Source organism: Panthera leo, chromosome C1 (genome assembly GCF_018350215.1).
Source record: "Panthera leo isolate Ple1 chromosome C1, P.leo_Ple1_pat1.1, whole genome shotgun sequence".
NCBI lineage: Eukaryota > Metazoa > Chordata > Mammalia > Carnivora > Felidae > Panthera > Panthera leo.
In genome coordinates this window covers 30,234,555-30,260,045 of record NC_056686.1, presented here as the reverse complement: position 1 = coordinate 30,260,045, position 25,491 = coordinate 30,234,555, and the positions used below count along the sequence as shown (strand labels likewise).

Sequence of the window (25,491 nt, the reverse complement as noted above, 5' to 3'; positions counted from 1 at the left end):
GTGTAATTGAGGACATAAAAAGCAGCATTCTTTTAATAAAGATATTAAAATGAAGCCTTCTCATGTTGCTTCAAAAGGAAGATTCTGTCTTTTCTTTCATGACTTTCTGCTCCCCTTCCCTACCAGAAAGTGGAAATTCTAAGTGCCAATAAATCTAGCTCATAAGCATTCCCATAAATTCTGCCTTTGGTTCTGTTTCTAATTACCACAATTTCACCTATGTTCTCCCCAAGTTGATTCCTGGTACTTCAGGAGTGTCCCAAGTTAAATAAATAACAGATCATGTGATTATAAAGATTATACAGAAATGTGAAGAATATTCATGATACAGTGTTACATTAAAAGGTCAGAATAAAACTCATGCACTGATTTCACTAGAAAAAGTTATACGTAAGGTTACATTAAAAATAGTTAATTATAAAACTTTTAAATGTTAACATGATTGTATTTTCACTGAGAAAAAAAAATGGATCAAACAGAAAGATCATATTCCATTGCAGCATGGTGATGGCCAAAAAAGAAACTGGACTAGTAATTAAAGCCAAGACTGTCACCAACTTGGTATGTGAGCCTTAGTCTATGGACAGACCTCAGTATCTTCTCCAGGATATGAAGGTAATACTAGCTATCCTGTTAGCTCTCATGGAGTTACCAGAGAGAGGTAATGAGGTACTGTATATGAAAGCACTTTATAAAACAAAAAGAGCTACACAAATGTCAGGAACTGGAATATTCAGGACTTCTCAGAGATAGAAGAGAACTGTGAAAACACTCAGGCTAGTGATTTTCAAAGCACCCAAGGAGGTGCTTTAGGGACTCTGTAAATGTTTGGTTTTAAGTGTAATATTCAGAATATATTTCTAACCACTTAGAAATGGCAATAAAACACGCATGTTCAATTATGTTGAATAGCACATCTTAACCAATTTATGCTGTTCTTGGCAGAGAATAAAGTAGCTCCTGTACCTCTCTGCATACATTTATACTTCTTTTTTGAGCGTCACTGATCGGAAAAGCTGTAGCTCTTTGCCAGGACATTACAATAGTCAAACCTACACATGTTCCCTCATACAAAGAAAAACATTTATGGCACATGAGTGCTACATTAAAGAAAATGATAAAGAAGGCTGTGATGCATCTATTCAGATCAGGCTTTCATTAGGGTGGAATCCTGTTAACAGAATTCTTAACACTTCAGATCATGGTGATGTCAGGTTACAGGCAAATTTTTGTCCTCAATGCCAGTTTTAGGTACTTTCTAGGTTTAAGAAAAGAATGTGAGTCCTCATTAAAATTCTTGGTGATTTAGCTTTGAAACAAGAATTTATTACATCACTTTCAAGCTTCTAGTTCAGCTTAATTGATGAGTGTTCTGAAACTGTAAAGTGAGCTTTTTAAAACATTTGTTACCATTTACAACTACTTATCTGTGTGACTTGCATTTTCTGGATATGATACAAGCAAACAAAATTGAGAAACAAATCAGATAACAAAGCTGTCATCCAGAAATCCTTTTCCAAATTTTTATATTCCCTAAGATAGTCTCAGTATCCTCACCGATGGATTGCATAATAGATAAATGATATAAATTCACTTATAAGGGAAATTTATGCCAATAAAATACCATTTGTATTGTTTTATGTAGTAGAGTTCGATTTGAGATTATTCTTTTTTTTTTTTTAACGTTTATTTATTTTTGAGACAGAGAGAGACAAAGCATGAACAGGGGAGGGTCAGAGAGAGAGGGAGATACAGAATCTGAAACAGGCTCCAGGCTCTGAGCTGTCAGCACAGAGCCTGACGCGGGGCTTGAACTCACGGACCGCGGATCATGACCTGAGCCGAAGTCTGCTGCTTAACTGACTGAGCCACCCAGGCGCCCCCGATTTGAGATTATTCTTAAACAGACTCTAGGGCTATAAAAAATTTGAACAACCACTGGTCTAGTCCAGAAGTGAAAAAACTATACTGGCCAAATCTGGCCCTCTGCCTATTTCTGTATATAAAGTTTTATTTGAACACAGCCACACCCACTTATTTATATATTGTCTATGACTAATTTTGTGCTACAATGGCAGAGATGTGTAGCGTGACAGAGACCATATGCCTCACAAGCCTGAAGTATTTACTATATGGTCCTTTAAGAAAAAGCTTGCTGACTCCTGATATAGTCACACACTAATAAGTTGCTGACTTAGAGGTTTTATGTGTTGGAATATAAGAAGCACAAATTCCCTGAAATGGTGTCATTTCTGGGTAGTTCCAAGAGATCTTTACACTCCAAAAGAAAAGTAGCCATTCTCAAGAGGTAAAAATAAACTTTTCTCTTACTATGTCAGTGACTATAGAGGTGCACTAACACAGTTTGGTAATAAAACCTATGAGATCCCAATTAACAACCAGAAAGTGATTGTGAGCTCATACAGATTTTGTTTGAAAGACTTAATTTGCAGCCAGAGATTATTCATACATCTGGGCATAATCTTTGTGTCCACTTCCAAGAAGTGTGGCAGTCCTCGGTATGCCAACACTGACCCCTAAATGCTGTGTCTCTCTCAAGAGATCAAGCTAATACCCTCCAGGACTGACTCCAATGTAAAGATGATGCACAACCGTCCATTCACATGTTTAAAAGAGAGAAAATTCGTCAAAATGGAAATCTTATTTTAACCCTTCTCTGTTCATTTAGGCTAACTAGTCCCTTTAGTTTTTCCCACCATAGGAAGGAAATCTGCAAAATGGAGCAATGATAGATAGCAAATGGAAAACAGATCAGGTTGAAGGGGAAGACTGCTTTGTGGAACACTCCCCTTTGTTCTCATACTCAACCTTGATTCTGAGTTTTATTAAATAAGGGGTCATAACCAAAGGCCAAAGCAAAGAATGATGTTTATTCACTACATTTTTAAGAACCTGCACTCACCTGTCTTGGCCTGGGAATCGGGTGCTGTGATCTCCATGATGAGATTTTCTAAAGAAGTGCCTTTGCAATTGATTTCCTCCACCAAACTTCCCTTACTTGCCCAGTCATCTAGAAGATCCTGTTAAAAGAACAGACAGCTAAATGTAACATCTGGGGGCTTTGGGACACCTGTTCTTCTAAATATATTCCTTAAGTTTTGATAACATTGAGTGACCATCCTCATGTATTCAGCCACTTCAAGATCGGTTTAGCCAGTCATTATATGGGAGAATGATATCCTGGAATATTCAGGATCTTTTCATCCATCCATCCATCCATCCATCCAATATTTATTGAACATTTACTGTAGGCCAGGCATTATGCCTAACACTGGGGATACAAAATACGATTATGACACAGTTCCTATAACCAAGAGCTCAGATAATCAATTGCACCATAATGGAATAAATGCTATTACAGAAATATAGACAGTAAAGTCTGAGAGCACAAGAGGAGACACACTTAATTCTGCATAGAAGGAGGAAAGCTTTGAGTTAAGACAAAAGGTATAAAAAGGGAACAGGATGCATGTAAAGAATAAAAAGGAAATGGCAATTGGAGGGTAAAATGAGGAGCTCCATATGGAGATGTACAGCAATACCTAGAATCATAGGCTACACTTTGCATTTTCAAGGGAACTTTATATTGGGGTTGCAGTCAGAGCTCTAACAGGGAAAACAATTAGGAAACAATGGCATCTACTCTAACTAGGTCATGTTGTCTCTGGAGGTGGATTGCCTGCCACAGAAGCAGAATTTTACTTCTTCCAAAGCAGGGACACCATCCCAGCTTTGAATCCTTTCCTCCACAACTGAAGTTCCCTGACAATCTACTTAGTTTACCTTAAAAAAAAATTTTTTTTTTTAATGTTTATATTTATTTTTGAGAGAGACAGTAGGGGAAGGGCAGAGAGAGAGGAAGACAGAGGATCCAAATTGGGCTCTATGCTGACAGCAGAGAGCCCAAAGCAGGGCTCAAACTCATGAACTGAAGTCTGACACTTAGCCAACAGAGCCACCCAGGTGCCCCTACTTAGTTTGCTTTTGGCCTTAAGCTGCTGAGCAGCAGAGGAAGACAGAGCCATGAACATCTAGCAAGCTCATGCTGCCTAACTGAGCCTTATCAATTCACAGCTGTCAATTCTTTTATTAATCACTCTTGATTCCAAAGAGCCTCAGTTCCCAAACGATGCATCTACTCACAAGATATTTTAAATGTTTGAGGGCAACACAGTGACATCTGTTGGGCACCATGTGAACAACTACTATTACATGATTTTGATCTAACCACGTAGGAAGTTGAGGTTTTTTAGGTTTTTTTCCTTTCCTGTTTCTTTTTTTGGCCTTGAGGTACTGTGAAAAATTTCTTGAAACACTAAGGGCACTGTGGACCAAGAAATCAGGAAGCCTCTGCCCTGGGGGATTCCCTATAGCAATGTTCCTGGCTCTCTCTGTGAAAGCAACTAAACTCTTCCCTGTCATCTGGCCTAAGACAAATCTTGCTTTACTAAGAAAAGGAAGAGAATGCATGAGAACTAGTTGGAGGCAGACTGGCTTGGTGTCAACAAAAAGAAGAGATGTATTAGAGGTGCAAGCAGAGGCCGAATGACTAAATCAAAGAAGGGATTCTGCAGGGGATTGGAGAAAGGTTAATCCTACTCTGGAAGGTACCTTCCAACCATCTGATTCTAACTTTCCTTTGTTTAGTTGTGGAGCTAGTTCTTCTTTCCTCAACTTGCTGGCCATATATCTAGTCACTGGCTCACATATAACAATTCTCAAACACACAGTGAGAGTGTAAGTTTCTCCAGGACTGCACTTTGACAACTGCCAAACTTTGACAAGCTGTTTTTTTGACATAGCATGAGAGGCCTCTGAGAAACAGTTGAAACTTTATAGATGTTATTCCCCATAGGTTACTTTTGTGGTTTTGGTGTGGACGTACATATATGCATGTATGTATTTAGAGAGAGAGAGTTGGGAGCATGTGCGCTAGGGAGAGGGGCAGAGAGAGAGAATCTTAAGCAGGCTCCATGCTTAGCACAGAGCTTGACCCAGGGCTCGATTCCATGATCCTGGGATCATGACCTGAGCCGAAATCAAGAATTGGGACGCTCATCCCACTGAGCCACCCAGGCACCCTGGTTTTGGTTTTTAAATTGGAGATGTTTTGGTGCTCAGTGCTGGGGTAGGGGTAGGTGGGAATCACATGAAGAAAATGGGGGGATTTCTATTCTGATGATGTAGATGGATAACTTGGACTTGTCACACCACTTCCCTACCACAGGGGGAGATCAGTCCACACAAGCTTCCAAACCGCTGTCTAGCCTGGTTCCTGGAGCTCCTTTTGTTCACCTACCTTCAGGTGTTCGATCTGCTTTTCCAGCTCTTTAGTACTCATGAAAGTTTCTGTAGGTGGAATATTCCCTTCTGTTTCCTTCAGCCATTTCTGGAAGGTCCTAACCAGCTTCCGAAATTCATCCAATTGCTCCTGACAAGATGATGCATCTTCCTCTCTGTCAATGAAGACATTTTGTTACTTGACAGACTAAGCTTTGTAAAGAAGTCAACTTGAACTAAAACTATACTCATTCTGGGACTCAAGGCAGCTTTTCCTTACAGGGCCTTTCCTTCCCATAATCTTTTTCACAGCAGCTTTGGCTAAACCACCACATACAATGTAAGAGAGCATCAAACTAAGGAATCTGTTGCCCTTGTTTGGACATTTCTGGGGAGAGGAGTCCTCAATCTTACCCCAGGCTAAAGTGAAAGCCAGAGAAACTGAAAGGAGCGTGCTATTTAGGTGCTATGATACAATGGAAAGAATGTAGGCTTTGGATGTCAAGGCCAGCTCTGCCACTTTTTAGGTAGTTGACTCTTCCAAAGCCTAATTCAAATGCTAATCCCCTTAGCAAGGAAGATGCCGAAACTGAGGCTCAGAGAAGTCAGCTTGCGCACACAAATGAATAAAATAAACCAAGGAGAAAGGATAATTCAATTTCGAAATTAACTTCTGGAAGTGGCCACATCTGGCAGACTTTAAGTCAGAGATCCTGGTTCTTCATACAGCTAAATGGCCCTGAGCATAGGAAAAACCAGCCTTCCTGGCCTTTATCCCCCTCCTCTCCACTAAATAACCTGCTGCTTACAGTACTGTTTTGAGCAACTGCTTTTCTCTGGTCACTTTCCCAAGGCAGTCACCTGCCTAATCAAGGTTATATATATGGCTAAACCAAGAGAAGTCTTATCAACCTCCTAAACCGACATGAGGTTTTCTAATGGAATCATGGCTTTTCAACAGTCAGCAGATAATCTGAAATCAGCTACCCTTGTCATATATTCCCATGTTTGCCTTAAAAGAAGAATCCAGACACTCCTCCAAAACAGCAACTTAAATGTCGTCAAAACAAGCACAGAGAGACAGAGAGAGAGAGAGAGAGAGAGAGAGAGAACCAATATAACCCTTAATTACATCTGGAAAGTTTCTTCTAATTTTTGTCTTTACTTCAAATCCTGCCACAATCCTACCTGCTGTCCCAAATTTGTTCTTTTGGGTCTAGGTGACCTGGGCCTTTGATTGTACAGAGGGGAACTGAGCCCCATCACTGAGAAGGAATTCATTATTTAGTAAAAGAAACCACTAAGGACCAAGTAGATTGAATAGCTTTGCCTGAAAGAGGCACTTTCCAACTCCTAGGACTCAGTAGCAGAGTGCCCGATGCCATATTTTCTACTGAAGGAGGAAAAGAAGAGCATTTCATTCAACAGCAAGAAAAAATTAGCTCCCCGAATTGACCAACATATATGAAAACTCACCTTTCTTTAACTGTCTTCTGTAACTCTGTAAAGTCCTTTTTGAGGTTCTGTACCCTGTCCTGGTGTTGGGAGAGGTCCAGGGCAAAGCCACAGGAGCTCAGTTCAGTGACCAGGTGCTCGAGAGTCTCAAGGTTCTCCTGTTGATCTTCCATTTCCAAATTCAGTTCCTGTTAAGCAAATAAGGAAATGTAGTAAATCCTCTCATCATTATAAATAAGTATACTCTAAAAAAAAATAAAAGATAGCTATATTAAATCTGGGGCAAGTTCCCTCTAATCTGTAGAAAAAGACAGAACAAAAAAAGAGGCTCTCTGGATCAACTACAGCAATAAATATGGAGGATTTCTCCAATCCACCTGAGAATGGCTAGGAATTTAAAAGGAGTCTTGTCTCCTTTAAATAAATGTTCAAAGATTTGGGAGGCAGCATGGCAAAGTGAAAAGAATGGAGGTTTTTGGAGTCAAAAAGACTTCTGAAAATCAATCATGGCTTGTGATCTTAAGCTATTAAATTTCTCTGAGCTTCCATAGCTTCTCTCTTCTGTAAAACAGGACAAACATACTCTCTCAACTATTATTTAACTCTGTAGTGAAGATATTAGCCAATGTGATTAAGGTAAGAGAAAACAACCTGTGGCATAAAAATCTGAAAAGAAGAGGTAAAACTATATTTGCAGATTATATGAAATGTATTTGTAAAACCACAAGAGAAACGGGGCACCTGGGTGGCTCAGTCGGTTGGGCATCCGACTCCAGCTCAGGTCATGATCTCACAGTGTGTGAGTTCGAGCCCCACATCGGGCTCTGTGCTGACAGCTCAGAGCCTGGAGCCTGCTTTGGATTCTGTGTCTCCCTCTCTCTCTCTGCCCCTCCCCTGCTCATGCTCTGTCTCTGTCTCAAAAATAAATAAGAACATTAAAAAACAAATTTAAAAAAAAACCCCAAGAGAATCAATACAATTAATCAAACAATGACGTAATCCAATAAAATAGCAAGCTTTATGAATAAAACCTTAAAATATTTCTGATAGACACAAAAGCATACCTCAATAAATGGAAAGATATCCATAAAGATATGTGTGTATGTATATGTGTGCATATATGCATGCATGAATAAATTTAATATGACCCAAATAAAATTACTAACTTTTCCCCCTATGACTAATAAAGTTGATTCTAAAGTTCACATGGAAAAATAAACATACAATTATAGATATGAAAAATGCTGAAGGAAAGCAAGAAAGGAGAGACTAGCCCTACTAGATACTAAAACATACCATAAAGCCTGAGAATAAAAAACAGTACGCTATGGTTTGTGAACAGACAGACCAGCAAAGAAGAACAGAAAACCCAGAAATAGACTTGAGCCTATACGGATAAACTATATATGATAAAGATGAGTTCTCAAATCACTGAGGAAAAGATGGGACTTTTCAGAGAAATGGTATTGGGAACAACTAGATAGATCAACTTGGATTCATACTATGCACTGTATCTTAGAATAAACTTAAAATGTGAAAAAATTCAAATATAAAAGAATAAAAGAAACCATACAAGTTCTAGAAGTGAATTCATGGGTGAATTCCTTCACCTGTGTGTGGCAAAAGGCTTTCAAATTATGACCAAAAATACATGTTCAGTAAAAAGTGATAAAGTTTACTGTGTAAAAATTTAAAAACCCCTTACATGGCCAAAAACACTATATAAGCAAAAGACAAAGGACAAACTGTGAAAAAAGATTTTCAACAGATCACATAAAAAGAATTAATCTCCCTAATACAGAACTTTTATAAGTTGAAAGAAGAAAAAAACCCCCAAAACAAAAATCAAACTCCTGACAGAAAACAGTAAAGGCCATGAACCAATAGTTTACAAATAAAAGCCCTTAAATGTATAAAAATATACTTAACTTCATCAGAGAAGAAATAAAAATTAAAACCACATCGAAACTTCATTTTTCTCAATGAGATTAACACAAATTCCAATGCTGACAACATATTCTGCATGCACTGCTGGTGGGAATGCAAAATGGTGAAATCTTGTTGGAGGGAGGAGGATGTAGGTAAAAAGTATGCTGGTGTTTATTGTGCATTCCTTCTACTTTTCTGTAAGTTTGCAATTATTCAAAACAAAACCCAAAAAGGACAGGAAACGAAACAAAACCCAGAGACCCTACTTTAACATGGAAAAAGCTGGATAAACCCAAGGCAGCAATGTGGGGATACTGGAATGCTGAAGTGCTACAGGTGGCAACGTGGGCAAGTACAGCCACTGTGGAGCCAAGGTGGCCACTACTTGGTCAAATTAAGCACAGACATATGCTATGACCTAGCAATCCAGCAGCATATGTATCTGTATCTGTGACAGGTGATACTCCTCACCAAATATTTCCAACTCTGCACCAACTACGTATATGGTAGGAATACATTTCTCCACCCCCTTGAAAGCCAGGTATAGAACCTGCCTTAACTAATGAAATGTGAATGGATTTGATTGATTGCTTCCTGTTGCAGTGGTAGTCATGAAGGCATATGGCAGGATGAAGTTCCCATGAACTTGGATCCCTGAATGACCGTGACGGACTAAGTAGCCCTACTGATCTGGGTTAAACATGCAGAATGAGTGAAAAATAAATCTCGGCTTTGTTTTTAAAAAATGGACAAACAATATCTAGTTTACAGGGCGGTTGTGATAATTCTTTAAGATAACGCAGGTCAAGTTTCTAGTACACTGACTGACGTATTATGTGCTCAGTGAGTGCTGGTCCCCTCCTTGCCCTTCTTTTCTCTTTGTTCTGCCAATTTGGCAGATATATTCTCACCTGGATCTGCTGGAAGAAATGTGCAATATCTTGATCTGGCTGATTTCCAGAGGCTAGCATCCGGCTTTTGTTTTCCATGAACTGCTGCAGCTTATCAGAGAGATGTTCAAACATCTCTGCCTGGGGCAGAAGCTTCTTTAGGGAGCTCTCCTTTTCTTGCTGCTGTAGACAGAGTTGTTCGAAGCGCTGGCTCACCTCCGCCAGTTTTCCCTGCAGCACCGCAGCCATGGTGCTGTCTGCCGTCTCCATGAACCGGGTCACCATCTCACGGGTGGCCTCCAAGCTACTCTTTTGCCGAGCAATGTCTTGCTTCAATTTCTGTCACCAAAAATGTGTCTGTCAGCTCCTGGCTCACTTATCCTAGGATATCTGAGCCACAAACCAATAAACTTCTCATAATTACATGCTCCCTTCCTCAAGGAAGGTTGGATGGCAACTGAGCCTCTGTGATACCATACAACCCATCCCCTTAGTTCTCCAGCCTATTCCACCAGTGACTCTGTAGCACTGCTTTTCCTCGAGCTTAACAATGGTTTGGAAATTGGGTAGAAATATCTTTATGTGGATTAATCATCATCGCTAAGTCTTATTAGAAGATTCATGGGAATGAATTCTTCTGATACTTTTTCAAAGTGATGAAATTCTGGAACACAGCAAATACATCCTCTATGCTAACTCTTGGGGCATTGGTCTCACCATGTTAGTGGCCAGGGCTTCCTGGATGACTCCCGATGACAGTGATGTCACCTGCTCCTCTTCCAGGTTTTGCTCGACTTCCCTGATGGACTGCAACAAGCTCTCCAGGCTTTCCTGGACACTCTGAGATTGGGCAATTGCCTTCTGCAGCAGAGCAGAGCGCTCAGCCAGGTTACTGGAGAGGCTCTGAAAATGGTTGAGTATGGAATCTGGAAAATGAGGGCCACAAGAAGAGTGTGGACACTATTTTTGTGTTGTGCTTTTAAAAAGAATGTATTTAAATTGCACATGTTAATTACAATAATAACAGACATTACAACAAAAAGAAAGAATAAGCTTCAAGTGAATTTATATTTGAGCCAAATTCACAACGCACTGTTTACTGAGCAACTGCTAAATGCCAGAAATTGTGCTGGATGCTGAGGACTGAAGACAATTAAGATGAGTCCTTGCCTTCTGCAAACTTAAGACCATAAAAGCAAGCATAGGCAGCAAAAGGCACATCACAATTAACCATAAAAATAAAATCGTAAGTACTATATTGATGGTAAGAGTAATGTACTAGAGAAGCCTGAAGGAAGAATAATTATTTCTTATCTTTTATTTCTTTTGGGGGTTGGAGGTGGTAGTCAGGACTTTACAAAGGAAGAAACCTCTCAGGTACAGCTAGAAGTTTGAGCAAGATTTCATCACGCATGCTAAGCACTCAATACATGTTAGCAGTTAAACCATAGGGAAAACTTCAGGGGTCAAGTAATGAAGAAATGGCAAGTTTACTTGGGAAAGGAAAGAAGCAGGGCATGGCTAGAAGGCAGAATGCCTGGGGAGAGGAGTTGAAACCAGATTGCAAAGGCGGTCAATGGTGCAGGGACAAAGCTCATTCGAGGGTGAGCTATTGCCGGTTGTATCCTCAGCCCCTTGCGGGCACCACAGATACTTGCACGATATAGTGTGATGTATTACAGAACAGTGGTACACACTAAGAATTAAGGGAGCACTCTTGTTATTGCTGCTTCATACCTGTAGTTTCTTGTACATGCTTGCGGTCTGGAGCTGGCTCTCCTTCAATTTCCATGAGGTCATGGGCTACTTTTTGGAGCTTTTCTACAGGTACTTGGTGCTCAGCTAATTCTTCCTGCAACTGCTGCTTGTCCATGAAAAAAGCCAAAAGTAAAACCTCTGAGTAATCAAAGCTGGTTCTAGGAACCGAGAGCTATTTAGCATGATGCTGCTGGAGCTATGAAGAATAATACTGTTTATCCATACCCACAGATGTTAGAATTAACTGTTTTAGGAACCAGATCTTGTCCGAGGCATCCCAACCACTGCCTTTAACCTATGAGAGTATTTGCTTTATCTTGTAGTAGGTGCTCCATCCCATGTGCTAGAACAGCCTGTGTCCCCGCCTACCTTTGCTGTTGCAAGCTGCTGTTGTAGGATCCCAGGGTCAGAGGCAACAGTATCTGAGAGGAGCTTCTCCACGTTGGCTTCACAAGCCTGCATCCAGGCCTGTAGGCTGTCAGCAGTGCTCTGGAACTGCTGATACCGGCCTAGGAGCATGTTCAGGTGAGAGCCCAATCGTGTACACTGTGTGGGAGAAAAAAAGGGAAAGCAGACTTATGCAAGGACAGGCTCGAGGCAGCAGCTTTGTAGGTAGGCACAGTCCAAAGAAAAGCCTGGCTTTGTTAAAGGGATCTCACTAGAACTACAATTGAGGGTAGTTCTGGGGACTCCATGGACAGATAAGTAGCAACCATCTTCTACAAGTGGGGCCTCTGCTGTTTGATTCATACTATTCACCCCCAACTATATTATAGACCTGTGAAGATTTAGTGAGTTATATGATAAGCCACCAAAGAAATGCACACCAGGTTGCAGGCTAAGGCAGGGACTAGGAGGTACAAAAAGTGTTCCTTTTGGTGAGGTCAGAGATGTTGGCAAAATGCACAATACAAGTTAGAAGAACTGACTGGATTATACATCTTGGGAGCTAACGGGAATTCTCTGATAGGGAAGAAGGTAAGGATTTACCTAGATGCTCTGCCTAGGAATAAAGACTGTGTATGTGGTTCAAGTTTTCCTTGTACTATGTCTCCTGCGAGCCCACATCTGCTGATCAGGATACAGGAAGCAAGCACCTCCATCCACCTTCCCTACCAGAGCGAGACATGATACCCCTGATACTGCTGGGACCAGGCATTAGCCCATGGGCCTCCACATTCTGCATTTTTGCAGAGCTCATAAACACATTTTGCCTGTGGTCAATACACAAATCAGTTCACTCACTGTGTCCTGAGGTTCTTATTCTAAGCCCCAGAAACCATGCATAGTTATGTGAGGGCTGCTGTGATTGTTCCCCCAGAGGCCATCAGGAACTTCTTGGTACCTTTGAATGCAGAGCAGTGTATCTTTCTGTTGCATCCTTCAGTTTGCCCTTCACTAACATTCCAGTTGCTGATGCCCCTCTGCCTTCCTCAAAGCTGTTTTCTGTGTCTAAAACTTTCTGTCCGGAGATGGTCACAAATCGCAAGTCTCCTTTGTGGGAAATGACATCCTCCGAGAAGCTGCCCTGCCGCTTCAGCAGGGAGGGAAGGGCTTCGGGGCAGCTGCCTCCTTGATGCATGTTCTCCAGCTCTCTCTCAGACCGTTCTAGCCAGTTCTCAAACTCTTCATGGTCCTGCAGAAACTTCTGCAGCTCGTCCCGCAGTGTCTGCACCTGCTTCAGCTCCGCCTCTGACCGGGCCAGGGAAGAGGCATATTGGCCCTTTAGCTCTCCGAGCTTGTCCTCTAGCACCTGGCGTTCTTCGGGGGTGAGGTTGTGGCCATGCTGATCCAGGAAGGCCTGAGCAGACTGGGTGGCCAGGATGAAATTTTGCTGCTGAGACAGCAATTCTTGGTGATGGGCCTGGCAAAAAATCCCCCCAAGCAAAGGACAATCAGCAGGTACACCACAAAAATTTGGTTGTATCTACAGCTGGAAGTAGAGAAAGATCTCAATAGGCCACTTTTCCAGCTGCTCAAAAAACCACCAATATCTCTCACTCTCTAAGGATTATGCCATATACTAATTCCAGCTGAACTGACACATATAAGATCTTACATTTTTCAAAGAGATTTCACACGTATTATCTCAACTGATTTGGGACACAACCTGCAATGTAGGCAGACAATATAATATCTATATTAAACATATTAGGATAAGGGATACCAGAAAGATGTTATATGTCTTGATTAAGGTCACCCAGACAGTTAAGGGACAAACTGAGACTAGAATCTGGCTGTCTTTACTAAACCATCCTAAGCCTAAGGGAAGGTACAAATGGCCAGCTGATAACTACTCACATTAGTGGAAGGGGAAAGTAAGTTGGATAAGCCAGACATATGACAGTATAAAAACTGCAAATACTTAGCTGTGAAATATGTCACTTACATATCCATGAAGCCGGTCCCAACTAGAAAAGTTCTTGGAAAATTAATTCATTAAATAAACAATTTAAATTTTAGTGAGAATAAAATGTATTTCTGGATAGCATAAGTAATTTGTATTTCTTATTTGTATGTGCTATAGCTACATGGTTACACATGGACCTTTTTCTGTTTTGATGGGATTTAAGTTATTTTACGGAGTTGTGTTTGTTTTGTTTTGTTGTTTAAAATGTTCTTCCTGAGTCTATTAGACAACAGTGGGAGTTCAGCCAGTGTTCCTGCCTACCTATAGTTTATGCAACTACCTAGGATCAGGACAAGAGCCTAATTTTTTCTGGAATATTGTCCAGTTTCAACCTGTATCAGCAACCTGACAGTGTCAGCTTCCAACATCACCTCAGGGAAGCTGGGGTGACAAATATTTCCTTCTCAAGTAGATAGTAAGGGGCAGTACCATAGCTTGTCTGTACACCCCCCCAGATGTCCCCATTCTCATCCACCCATGAGTAAGGCAGTCTCTTTCCTGGGATGGAGATGCCCCTTGGTCAGGCTGACTACTGCCAGCAACAAGTATCAGGACATTCCTTGTGACAGCAGACCCATTTCTGCTCTGTGCTGTTAAAGGACTGCCACAGCTTTGAGGGATACCCTACAATGGATCTCCAACCATAGAATAGCATGCAAGAGGTAAAAATCTTACTAATACCAAACACAGCAATGACTCGCAAAGGCCATTCAATAGAAGATTTCTAGCTAAGCCAAATTTTCTTTGCTATAAAGATATCACTACTAAAATAGGTAATCTATGTGTTTTCTGAGTTCCCTAAACATACTGTTTTTCAGTCATGCCTGCACATGCCAGTTAATATCCTAGGAGATGGTTCATCTGGTTGGTTCACTGGTTTAACTCCAGTGCCGGACATATAGCAGGTGCTCAATATTTGCTGAATAATGAATAAAGGAATAGAGATAAATAGGAATGGTTTCTTGAGAGCAACAGGCAACCACTAAAAGGGTTGATCAGGGATATAGCATTTTAGAGCAAGGATGGGAAAGGAGAGAGAAAGGAGCCCAGGATGATGTTTAGTTCAGACAATTACGTGGAAGTAGAGGAAGGAGAACACATCTGACTGGGGGAGGGGTGTTATAGGAAACAGGAGCTCCGTTTTTGAGGTTGAGCTGTTTGTGGTTCCAAGTTACAAATAGGCAGATGGATTTATGTACTGGTTTGAAGCCCAGCACAGGCATTTAGGCTGGAGACAAATACATACTGGAATTCACTAGTATAAATAATAAGTGAAGTGTCATGAGTGGATGAAATTACCCAAGGGAAGCATATTCTGAGAGATGAGAATAGGCTTAGGCAACAACCCGGAAGCACATCAGTATTTCACAAGTTGGCCAGAGGAAAGGAAAAGGGATTATTGGGGCAGAGTCCTGCTTTGGAAACCAAGGCACACAGTATTTCAGCGGTGTCAAAGCTGCTGAGGTATCAAAGAGGGCATGAACTGAGAAGTGCTCACTGAATTTACGGGCAAGGAGGTTATGGTGACTTGCCTGGGGTGGCAGAGAGCCCCTGGCATCGTGAGGACAAGCTAACATCCTCACCTTCATCTTCTCGCACTGCTTGTCCAGCTCTGCCAGGGCTTGGTTCACTGCCCTGTGGCCATCAGTGGTGTCCATGGCTCCTTTCCCCAGGCCAGCTCCTGACAGCTGCTCCATCTGTCTGCCAGTCGATCCCACCCCAGTCACCCAATCCAAGAGAGCATCAATCTTACTCCTGTTCTCGGCCAGTTCCTTTGCTGCTTTACTCTGAAAGCCATAGAAGGGGTTTAGTAAGAAGACCTTAGATACTCGGCTATACAAGAACAAATTAAGTAAAAGGTGAGACTTTTATGCTAAAGGAGAAGAGAAGCTCTAAGACTACGTATAAACAGTCGTGGCATCCACAAAAAAGAATGAGCATCTTCTAAATCTGTTGAAAAACAATTACTTACAACAATCTCTAGATTTTGTCTATATCTCACTGCTCAAAAGAAAAAAAAAAGTGAGTAGGGGGCAGGGGTGGGTGGCAAATTTCAGGATTTAAAAGGGCTTTAATAGAGGATTTAATCCTGGCTTCCCAGCAAGGCTTCACAGAATCCTTTCTAGGTGTGTGGAAATGATAGCCTGGCTTGGTAGGGTCAGAAACAGCACAGTCACACTCATTACTTGCTGCCCTTCCCTAAGGGAAATGCAGACTACTCCCATCCTTTTTTCTGCCACACAGAGCACTGAGTTCTAAAATTTGCCTCTCAAATTCCATTATCTGACTGTTCAAGTATTTTAATTTATTAAACATTCATGTATTTCAGAATTCCCCTTCAGGTAACTTATTTCTCTTTTCCACATTCTCCACCTCCCCCATTAGTGTCAGAGTCCGCGGCCAGGCAAAGGATTTAATTCAATCTGCCGGTGCTGAGGGGGGTGCAGAGAGCCGTTGGAGACTTTACCTACTCCTAGACTTGTACCAGTGCCACAGTTTGCACTGAATCTATAGGGGCAGCCTGGGGATAGCTTGTGGCACACTAAGACCCCCCACCTACTTCCCCCTAGTGCTGTTGGATCATCAGTATAGACTCATGTTTGAAATATGCCATTTGCTCTTTCTTCCTCAGTGTACTACCCTTCTTCACTAAGTTCTTTCCAACATTTTTCAATTGGAGGACTGAGTACACAGATAGCAAAAAAAATGTTTCTCTGGGGGGTGGGGTAGGTGATATGAACTTCCTACCAACTATACTTGACTTAAAGTCCTTCAGGATGATTCTTATATAAATAAATCTTGACTGGGGTGCCTGGGTCAGGATCTCACAGTTCATGAATTCGAGCCCCACACTGGGCTCCATGCTGTCAGTGAGGAGCCTGCTTGGGATTCTCTCTCTCTCTGCTCTCCCAAGCTCTCACTCTCTCTCTCAAAACAAATAAATAAACTGTAAATACACACACACATACATACATATATGACTCACAGACCAACTCCAAAGTAACCCCTTTTCATAATTCTGTTCTCTGTAAGGCAATGAGTTTCCCCTCATTATATACCTTTTACTTATTTGCCAGGTACCAAAATTTTCATTTTTGAAAAATACCAAGTATCAAAGCAGTCTGGTTACCTTTTCAGTCTCCTGCTGTACGGCTGAAGTCACCACTTCTTCCAGCTCCTTCTGGGCCACCCGTGTCCGTTCCTGGAGAGCCTCATACTGTTCCTTAGCCTGATGAAGCTTCTCCCGAAGAGCTGTCAACTCATGGGGGCTCAGCTTGGCCTGGTTCTCTTCCAGGAACCCTTCGATGTCTTTGACAACACTGGCAAATGAGGTGGCCCGATTCTGAATATCGTCCTGTAAATCCTTAACACACGAACACAGGGATGGTAGAGACTTCAGTGTTACTTCTTCTACGATTGCTAACAGTGCGAAGATGGAATGGCTAGCATGACACAGACCTGCATCAGATGTGTGTCCCTCACTATAATCTGCTTTAAGGTTTAGGTCTAAGCCAATGCAAATAATTTCTAAGATTTTTTTACTTAAGAAATTTTCTAATATTTATTAGAAATATTAAATATTAAATTAAATATTAAATATTTCTAATATTTAATTTTCTAAGCAAAATTTAAATTTCTAAGCAAACATTTGATGAAGACAAAAGAGGAGACTCCCCACAAACATGATGTTTATTTTGCAATGAGTTATCTTCAAAGAGATCATTCTTCTATAAACAGGAGTTGACAGTAGGATTCCAGCTGAATCAAGGCTTGGTTTCTCCCTTATACTTCCTTGGTTATCACTTCTTCTCCTTCTTCTTTTTTTTTTTTTTTTTAAATTTTTTTTTTCAACGTTTTTTATTTATTTTTGGGACAGAGAGAGACAGAGCATGAACGGGGGAGGGGCAGAGAGAGAGGGAGACACAGAATCGGAAGCAGGCTCCAGGCTCCGAGCCATCAGCCCAGAGCCTGACGCGGGGCTCGAACTCACGGACCGCGAGATCGTGACCTGGCTGAAGTCGGACGCTTAACCGACTGCGCCACCCAGGCGCCCCTCCTTCTTCTTTTTTTAAAGTAATCTCTATTAGCCAACGTGGGCTTGAACTCACTACCGCAAAATCAAGAGTCACATGCTCTACCAACCGAGCCAGCCAGGTGCCCCATCACTCCTTATCCTTAATGTGGCCTTCGAGGCCCAGCAGGATGTGGATCCTGCCTCCCATCATTCACTAATCTTCCTTTTGCTCATTGCAGTCCAACCAAACTAGCTTCCTTTCAGTTCTTGAATACATTGTACTTGGCATAGTTTCCTCCTCCTTCCATGCCTCTGTGCGTTAACTCCTATATACCCTTTGCTTCTCAGTTTAAGTGACACTTTTTCAAACTAATCTTTTCTGACATCCTAGACAAGATTGGGTCTGGCTGTTATATATTCTTGTGTAACTTTTCCTTTATCCATATCATAGTTAATAACTACACGCTCGTTTTTATGATGATCTGTGTAATGTCTGTCTCTCCCATGAGACTGTAAGTTTCAGGAGAACAGGGAGGTTTACCATTATGTTGCCTGGTACATAGCAGGCCTTTATAAATATCTGTTGAAGGAATGAGAAGAATGAATTAACTCATACTGACCTTTAAGTCACTCTGGTTCTTCTGCAAAGCGGAGAGATCCTGCTGGGTGGCTCTACCTTGGTGGCCTGCCAATGTGCTTTCTGCCTGTCCTAGCCAGTTGCAAAGATCGTCCAGTTTCTGGTAACAGGTATTTTGTTGTTTCTGCAGGGTCTAATTAAAATGCAAAGGGGCCGAGAGATAATTAATAATTCTCATTTTTACAAATAGAAGATAACTCCCTGAAATATGGAACAGGAATGTTATATCTTAAGGATGGAAAAGTTGGTGAGAGACTAGAACAGGAAAAAGCACAGAAGTCATATTCTGAAAGCTCCCCTCATTTGGACAGTCTGTTGATCCAGGTCAATAGTTTGGATAATTTCAGGTGAGAATGCTCCCAGGTTTTGGTTGGGAGTTCCTTTGCCAGACTGCAGTTATCTGGATTATCCCTGGAAATGGAGAACAGAGAGTCCAGATGCTTCAAATTCATATTCATATCATGGTGATAATAGTAAATTAGTGGTTTTAATCAATTCCTCCACCAGAACTGGAAGATATGCTACATACAAAGTTAAAATATGGAAAATTAAAAGGACTGGATCAGGAAGAAAAAAAATCAAGGAACTGGATAATTCATAAGCTAACTGAGCTTCTTAATAATTGAGCTGACTTTATAAATTAAATGTCTCACGGATGTAGACACCCATTAAATGGAATGATTACATGCCTGGCATGAGGGGCTTGGCTATTTTGAGAAGAAAACTGCCCAAGAATAGCAACTTTCTCAGTCCTTTAGGTATCTACACTGATATCAAAGAGAAAAGCCAGGCCCCGGGGGAGGGAGGGAATATGTTTCTGTGCCTGATCCTTTCTCCAGATCTCATCTTGGCTGCATGACACTGAAGCACCTAATTGAGCCATTGAGCATGATGTGTTCTCCTGACCATCCTTCTGGAACCATTTTCCACCAATTTCTACCTTCTGATGGTGTTTTAGTCACCTGCACTTACAAACAGGTGCCCAAATTGGCCCTCTCTCCCCCTCTTTAGGACAAATAGAAGGGCTCTGGAAGAGAACTCCTAAGAGCTCTTCAGCTGTAAAACGGGATCTTCATGGGTTAGGATGGGTGCAGACTGAATCTGAAAAAAGCAAAGCAAACAAGTTAACACACGGACATACACATGCATTCAGGGCAAATATAGAGAGAAGCAGAGCATTTCTGACAATAACAAGGTTAATAAACATTGTGGAATCAATTATGTGCTCAGAGAGAATGTTCACATGCAGTTCTACCACCTGCTGCAGCTCTGCGGTCTATCCTGGATCCGGGCTATATCTTAAAGTGGCTCAGACCAATACTATTTCGTTAATTATCCACAAACTACACCATGCTATATAAGTTCCCAAGTGAGGATGTGGCAAATTTTCAGATTTGGAAAGTAACCTAAAGGGTTTCATTAGTATTTTATTTCAATTTCAATGCAGTTGGAGCAGGTAAGCAGTAATGGGGGACATACGGAACTGACCAACCTAATTTCCTCTAGGCCTAACTCAAAAGCTCAATTCGACTTTGCACGATATTTAATAAAGGCGACCCTGAGACAGATTGCTGGTGATAATGACATTCTAATAGCATCTTGCTGAATTCCAACTTACTTTTCAAACAGCAAAAATGGCATAAGCATCATTTTTGGTATTTTTAGGTTATGATGTCACCATTAATGCAATTATGTTGAGTTCTGCAAGAGGGTTATGTGTGGTAGGATGGTTTGTTTTCAAAATGTAACATCCTTGATTCTACACACTGTTTTCCATAATTGAATGAGCACTAGGCATTACAGTGTGAAGAAAGGTGCTAGAAAATAATAATTCTTTTTAAAGTGCTAAAAAGTTAATCTGATTCTGATAAAAATTTCTTTGTCAGCTGTTTGAAGGTGGTCAAGGAATACTACTGTCAATCATTTGAAAAGCCCCAGAATAAAACTCATTTCAAAACCATTCTTCTCAAGAGCTCAGAGTACCTAAATGTTCCTAATGGCCCTCAAAAGACTCCTGGGGGAGAAAGGAGGAGAAACTAGGGCTGGAGATTGAACTTCCATTTGAAAGTCAGAAACAATGAGGCACAGTGAGGGTAGAGTCTCACTAAAAAGAAAATACTTGCACATGCATACACAGGTAAACACATGTATTCTCTCACACGCACACATAAAACCAAAAACATGGCAAGAAAAACAGCCAGAATAGCTGCCTCCTAGACCAGAACCAAACTGGCCTGGAGGATGTGAAATTTCAAAATTGGCAAACGCAGGCTCCTAGAATTATGACGGATGGAGTCTGGCCAGAAATCTCAAAGACAGAGGATACCCCAAAAGACAAAATGAGCCCAGCCGCTGGTTCAGTCTGACCTTGACCTGGACTGCCTGCTCCATTTGTTGAAAACGGCCCTGCAAGGCATCCATCTGAGCTGTGGCCTGCTCCGCAAGGTCTTGGAAGGACCTCTGCAGTTCATTCAGAAGCCTCAGCATCTGTCGGTTCTGCTGAGGGGATAAGTCCTGGGCATGCTCCGAGATAAAGAACTGAATATCAAAAGCAAGAGCATCCAGCTGAGATTTCCTGTCAGCCATGGGCTGCTTCAAATCCTAAGAAAGGAAATGAAAGAAATAAAGTAAATAAAAATAAAACTTCTAATTCTCTATCAAAGTAGAATCTGTTGGTTTTAATCAGAGTCAACATTAAAGAGAGGTTAATTTAATAATCAATACTGATAATTTCTAGGGCCAAACCAGCATAGGAAATCTCTCTCACTTCTGCTCTCTCCAAACTCCTCATATCTTACAATTAGGTTTCCTTTACTGGACTTTGATTTCCAAATGCAGTAAGCTTTTAATTATTCATGTTAATATAATTATACTACTGTTCATCCCAGGTATCTAGAGACAACATTTTTTTTTTTTAATGTTTGGAGAATAGATCATGAATTTCGGGTCTGAGATAGATCTAATTGTATTTTCTTAGATTCAAACATCTATTTGTATTTGTCCAGCAGTGAGTTACCGGGAGACCAGAAGTGAGAAAGTACTCAATTTGTCTGTGGTTCACTAAACCATGATTTTGACAGTAAACGATGTTGCTTATACATTTTAAAAAGTGTAAAAGACTACAGCGAGACCTTCTTATATAACAGTTCCATTGCTTCCTTAAAGCACTAAAACCTGCCTAAACACTAGCATTTATCTGTTTTCAGGCAATTAAAAGCATGCAAAATTTCCACAAACATTTAGTGATCATCAGCCGTGTAATACTGCAATAAAGACAATGAAGATATCTACACTTTGAAACTGAGTGTAGTCAGCAGTCCTGCAGAGCAGGCGGAAAGGACTTCTGGGTTATTTATCATTAAGCTAAGGATCTTTCTTCACCTGTGACAAATGGATTTGGGAAACTGTCATTAGGAAAACAAGACTTAGACCACGTTTGTCTTCCCATAAAGGCATGCATTAAGTTATAACTAGGGGAGGAAGCCAGTGCATGAGACACTCTGTGTATTTATACCATATACTATGTCACAGGATTTTTTTTCACTCTTTTTTTTTTTTTTTAATACTCCTGTTAGTGAACAGAGCAAGTCTGCAACTCACTCCCCTAATGATATATTTGGATAAAAGGGTATAAACAAAGATGGCAGGTCAATTCTTGCAAGACAAAAAGGGATGGGGTTGGAAACAAGAAGCCTGACCATGGATAAACTCTTAGGACTGGGGAAAAGGAACAAAAGGAGGGGATATCTTTAGTTCTGCTCTGACTTTAGAAATAATTTAAGGAGTGTGCTATCCATAGCAGAGGGAGGGTAAACCACTGTGAGTAATATCTGATATCATCTTGAGTATAACCAAAACAAAGAACAATGTTGGGAGGAAAAAAAACCAAAACACCTCAGTTCTTGTATATCTCAGTCTTTACCTTTCTCTCACTGACCTATAAAAAGAATCAGTTAATTTAAAGCTTAACAAGAAGAAAAGCATCAGTCTAGATCAGGGGTTGGCAATCAACAGCCCCCAGGCTAAATATGTCTGCCATCTGTTTTTGTAAATAAAGTTTTATTGTAACACATCCATGACCATTCATTTACGTACTGTCTACAGCTGCTTTCGTGTTTCAACAGCAAAAGTGAATGGCTGCTACAGAAAAGGTCCATTTGTATAAGACCAGCAAGGCCTAAAATATTTATTATCTGGCCCTTTTGTTTGCCAAGCCATGCTCTCAACCATGGATCAACAATTCTCCTGAAATTAGTGTGTGTAAAATTAGAAACAAGGGATGGGTACTAGACGCTCAGTTATCAAGACAAGATGAAGTTGATAATCACAGACCATTCTGTAGACTCTCCCTCACAGAATAGCTGAAAGGAGAAATAACCATAATGCCTGAGGTTCCAAGGGTATGAGAACCTAAAAGACTAAACACAACAGACTATTTCTAAAATGGAAAACCAGTCTTTCGTAGATAGATACTCGTTTGCCTGGCAGAAAAATAAAATTGACACAATTCAAAGGACAACTAAAACATGCTTGAGAATGGGTGGACAGTCTACCTCATACCGCTGGAGACAGTGATTCAGGCTGTCCGCATTGGTGTCATCGTTATATTCTTTGCTGTTCAGAATAAGATTGGTATTGCCAACCCAGTCTCTCAGATCTTGAAGTCTGCCGTCTAGCTGTTCACGCTGACTTAACACTTTAGTCTAAGAAATAAATGTCAAATTAGACTATAAAAATCTTTGAGCCATCCCAGACGTTGTGAGCCTTTGTGAATAAAAACAAGAAGCTACCTTCTGGACTTCCATAGCACTCTGGAGGTGGAATAGTCTGGAACTCCAGGTGTCACTCACAGAGCTGAGGGACTTTTGGAGATTCTTGGCATCCTTCTCTAGAGCCTTCAACAGTTGAGCAGGAACTTCTTGAGGCTGGCTGATGATAATCTGATTTACACGCTCTAGTTGCTGATGCACCAAGGTGGACAGATCCTTTAGCTCACTGTCTAATACCTGAGGGGATAAAGTGAGTTACCTCCAAAATTAAGGCTGGAACTCTTACTATTTAGGAATCAACTGTGGACATAGTTTTCTGTCACTTATGCCTGCACATGCTTTACAGCTTAGAAAAAGGTTTTATGTACATTCATTTGTTTGATTCCCACAATCACTAATTCTTGAGGTAGGCAGAGCAGATATTATTATCCCATATTTAGAGAAGAGATGCCTCAGCACTTGAAAATGTTATTTTTTTATTTTACTTTATTTTATTTTAGTCCAAGATCACCCAGCTGATAAGCAATGGACTCAGGACTTGGATTCAGGTTTCCTGACTCAGTGTAGTACACCTTCTGCTACAAGATGATGCCTCTTCAAGAGTGTCATTAGCCTCATATAAGGTGACACAAAATAAGTCTAATGAGGGGCACCCGGGTGGCTCAGTCAGTTAAGTACCGACTTCGGCTCAGGTCATGATCTCAGTTTGTGAGTTTGAGCCCCGCGTCAGGCTCTGTGCTGACAGCTCAGAGCCTGAAGCCTGCTTCAGATTCTGTTTCCTTCTCTCTCCCTGTCCTTTCCCCTGCTCCTGCTCTGTTTCTCTCTCAAAAATAAACAAACAAACAAGACAAATGAAAGAAGGACTCTTCCACTCCAAATTCCAAGGGGGCAGAACCAAAAAATATAAAATATCCCAACCCAGCCTTCCCACTCAGCCAGTCTACAATATTCTGATCCTCAGCAAAAAAGCCAGAAATAAGCTGTGGAAAAGCTTAGTGGTTCTGGGCACTGTCCTCACCTGCTCTTCAGCCACCCTATGCAAGACCATACTCTGGATATTGAGAGAACTGCTCAGCTTCTACAGTCTGTCCTTGTTGTGACTCCAATCCTATGGCAAGTCTTAACCTCCAGGTTTCCCCATCTCAAAACTGTCTAATTATGTCCTCAGGAATCTCATGCCATCAGTTATTACTTCTCTCCCCTAACGAGTTCTCCTTTTCTATTGGTTCTTTCTCTTGGCCCCCAAATCCACTCAAAACATTCCTCTTTCAGCGTACACCCTCCAGCTAGTGCCCTACCTCTCTCCTCACCTGCACTACCAAACTTCTGGAAAGAACGATTTACATTAATTGCTCCCACCTTCCAACCTCCCATTTGTTCTCATGGCAACCTTGTTTATATCCTGCGATCTTACACTGTTCTTATCAAGGTCATCAATGACTCTCTGGCACTAAATCTCCCTTTCAGTCCTCACTGTACTTAGTCCCCCTCCTGTATTTCCTCCTTCCGTAACTCCTCCCTCAGTCTCTTCTGCTTTGGTTTCTGGGAGACCAGTGTTTCCTGGTGTTCTCCAGAGATCTCCAGTTCTACTTTTTCAATCTTTTTTTTTTTTTTTTTTTTTTTTTGTCCTTTAAATGGTTAGTATTTTTGAACATGTTTTTCCTCCTGAAGAGTCTCTATTTTCCCAAGCTGGTGGGCCTGGGGGAAGTCTCTGGGAACCCACCTTGGCCTGACACAGCAGATCCTGTAGCTCTGCCAGGTTTAGGTCCAGAGGTTGAATCTGTTTGGTCCTCATTTCAATGTCTCGTAATAGAGACAGATAAGATACCAGCTTCTCATCATGTTCTAGGCAGAGTTGCCGGTTAAATACATTCTGTGGAAGCAAAAAGAAAACTCACTCAGATCTGACATCCTCCTTTAAATATGCTTTTAAAAGTAGTTTGGGTCTTACCAGTAGACAAAATAGAATTTTTACTACACATAGGGTGGGATGAAATAAAACATGTTGCCTTCAACTGTCAGACAAAAGAGTGATTTTATTAATTTCTTTGGGGAGGAGAGACTCATAGTTATCAATATAGCATCATTTTAGTGAAACTTCCAAAAGCTATTCTGATTTCAGATAACATTGCTCCAATATTTCATATTAGTTCCAATGTTGGTTTCTAAATTAAAACCCTTACGATTTTCGGAAAGACATGCTGCCTATTTTTGAACAGCTATATAACAAACAGATGATGATAAATTAAGTTATACCTTACAGAATCATCTAGTCCCCTGAAGCTGTGTGCATGCACACAATTATACATATGTAAACTCAATATCCA

The 25,491-nt window shown here is 41.0% G+C and overlaps 1 protein-coding gene across 1 annotated transcript in view; it reads right to left on the bottom strand.

The window, feature by feature from the left end:
• MACF1 (microtubule actin crosslinking factor 1) overlaps positions 1-25,491 on the bottom strand; it is a 166,218-nt gene that overhangs the window by 26,291 nt on the left and 114,436 nt on the right. Inside the window, exons 37-51 of the mRNA XM_042949074.1 lie at positions 24,888-25,037; positions 23,186-23,401; positions 22,949-23,098; positions 20,763-20,996; positions 18,379-18,528; positions 16,874-17,107; positions 15,327-15,530; positions 12,679-13,197; positions 11,703-11,879; positions 11,313-11,436; positions 10,293-10,501; positions 9,597-9,914; positions 6,778-6,944; positions 5,321-5,477; positions 2,924-3,041 (exon numbers count right to left, since the gene is read on the bottom strand). Of these exons, the coding sequence (XP_042805008.1) occupies positions 2,924-3,041; positions 5,321-5,477; positions 6,778-6,944; positions 9,597-9,914; positions 10,293-10,501; positions 11,313-11,436; positions 11,703-11,879; positions 12,679-13,197; positions 15,327-15,530; positions 16,874-17,107; positions 18,379-18,528; positions 20,763-20,996; positions 22,949-23,098; positions 23,186-23,401; positions 24,888-25,037 (3,127 nt within the window). The remainder of the gene's footprint in view (positions 1-2,923; positions 3,042-5,320; positions 5,478-6,777; positions 6,945-9,596; positions 9,915-10,292; positions 10,502-11,312; positions 11,437-11,702; positions 11,880-12,678; positions 13,198-15,326; positions 15,531-16,873; positions 17,108-18,378; positions 18,529-20,762; positions 20,997-22,948; positions 23,099-23,185; positions 23,402-24,887; positions 25,038-25,491) is intronic.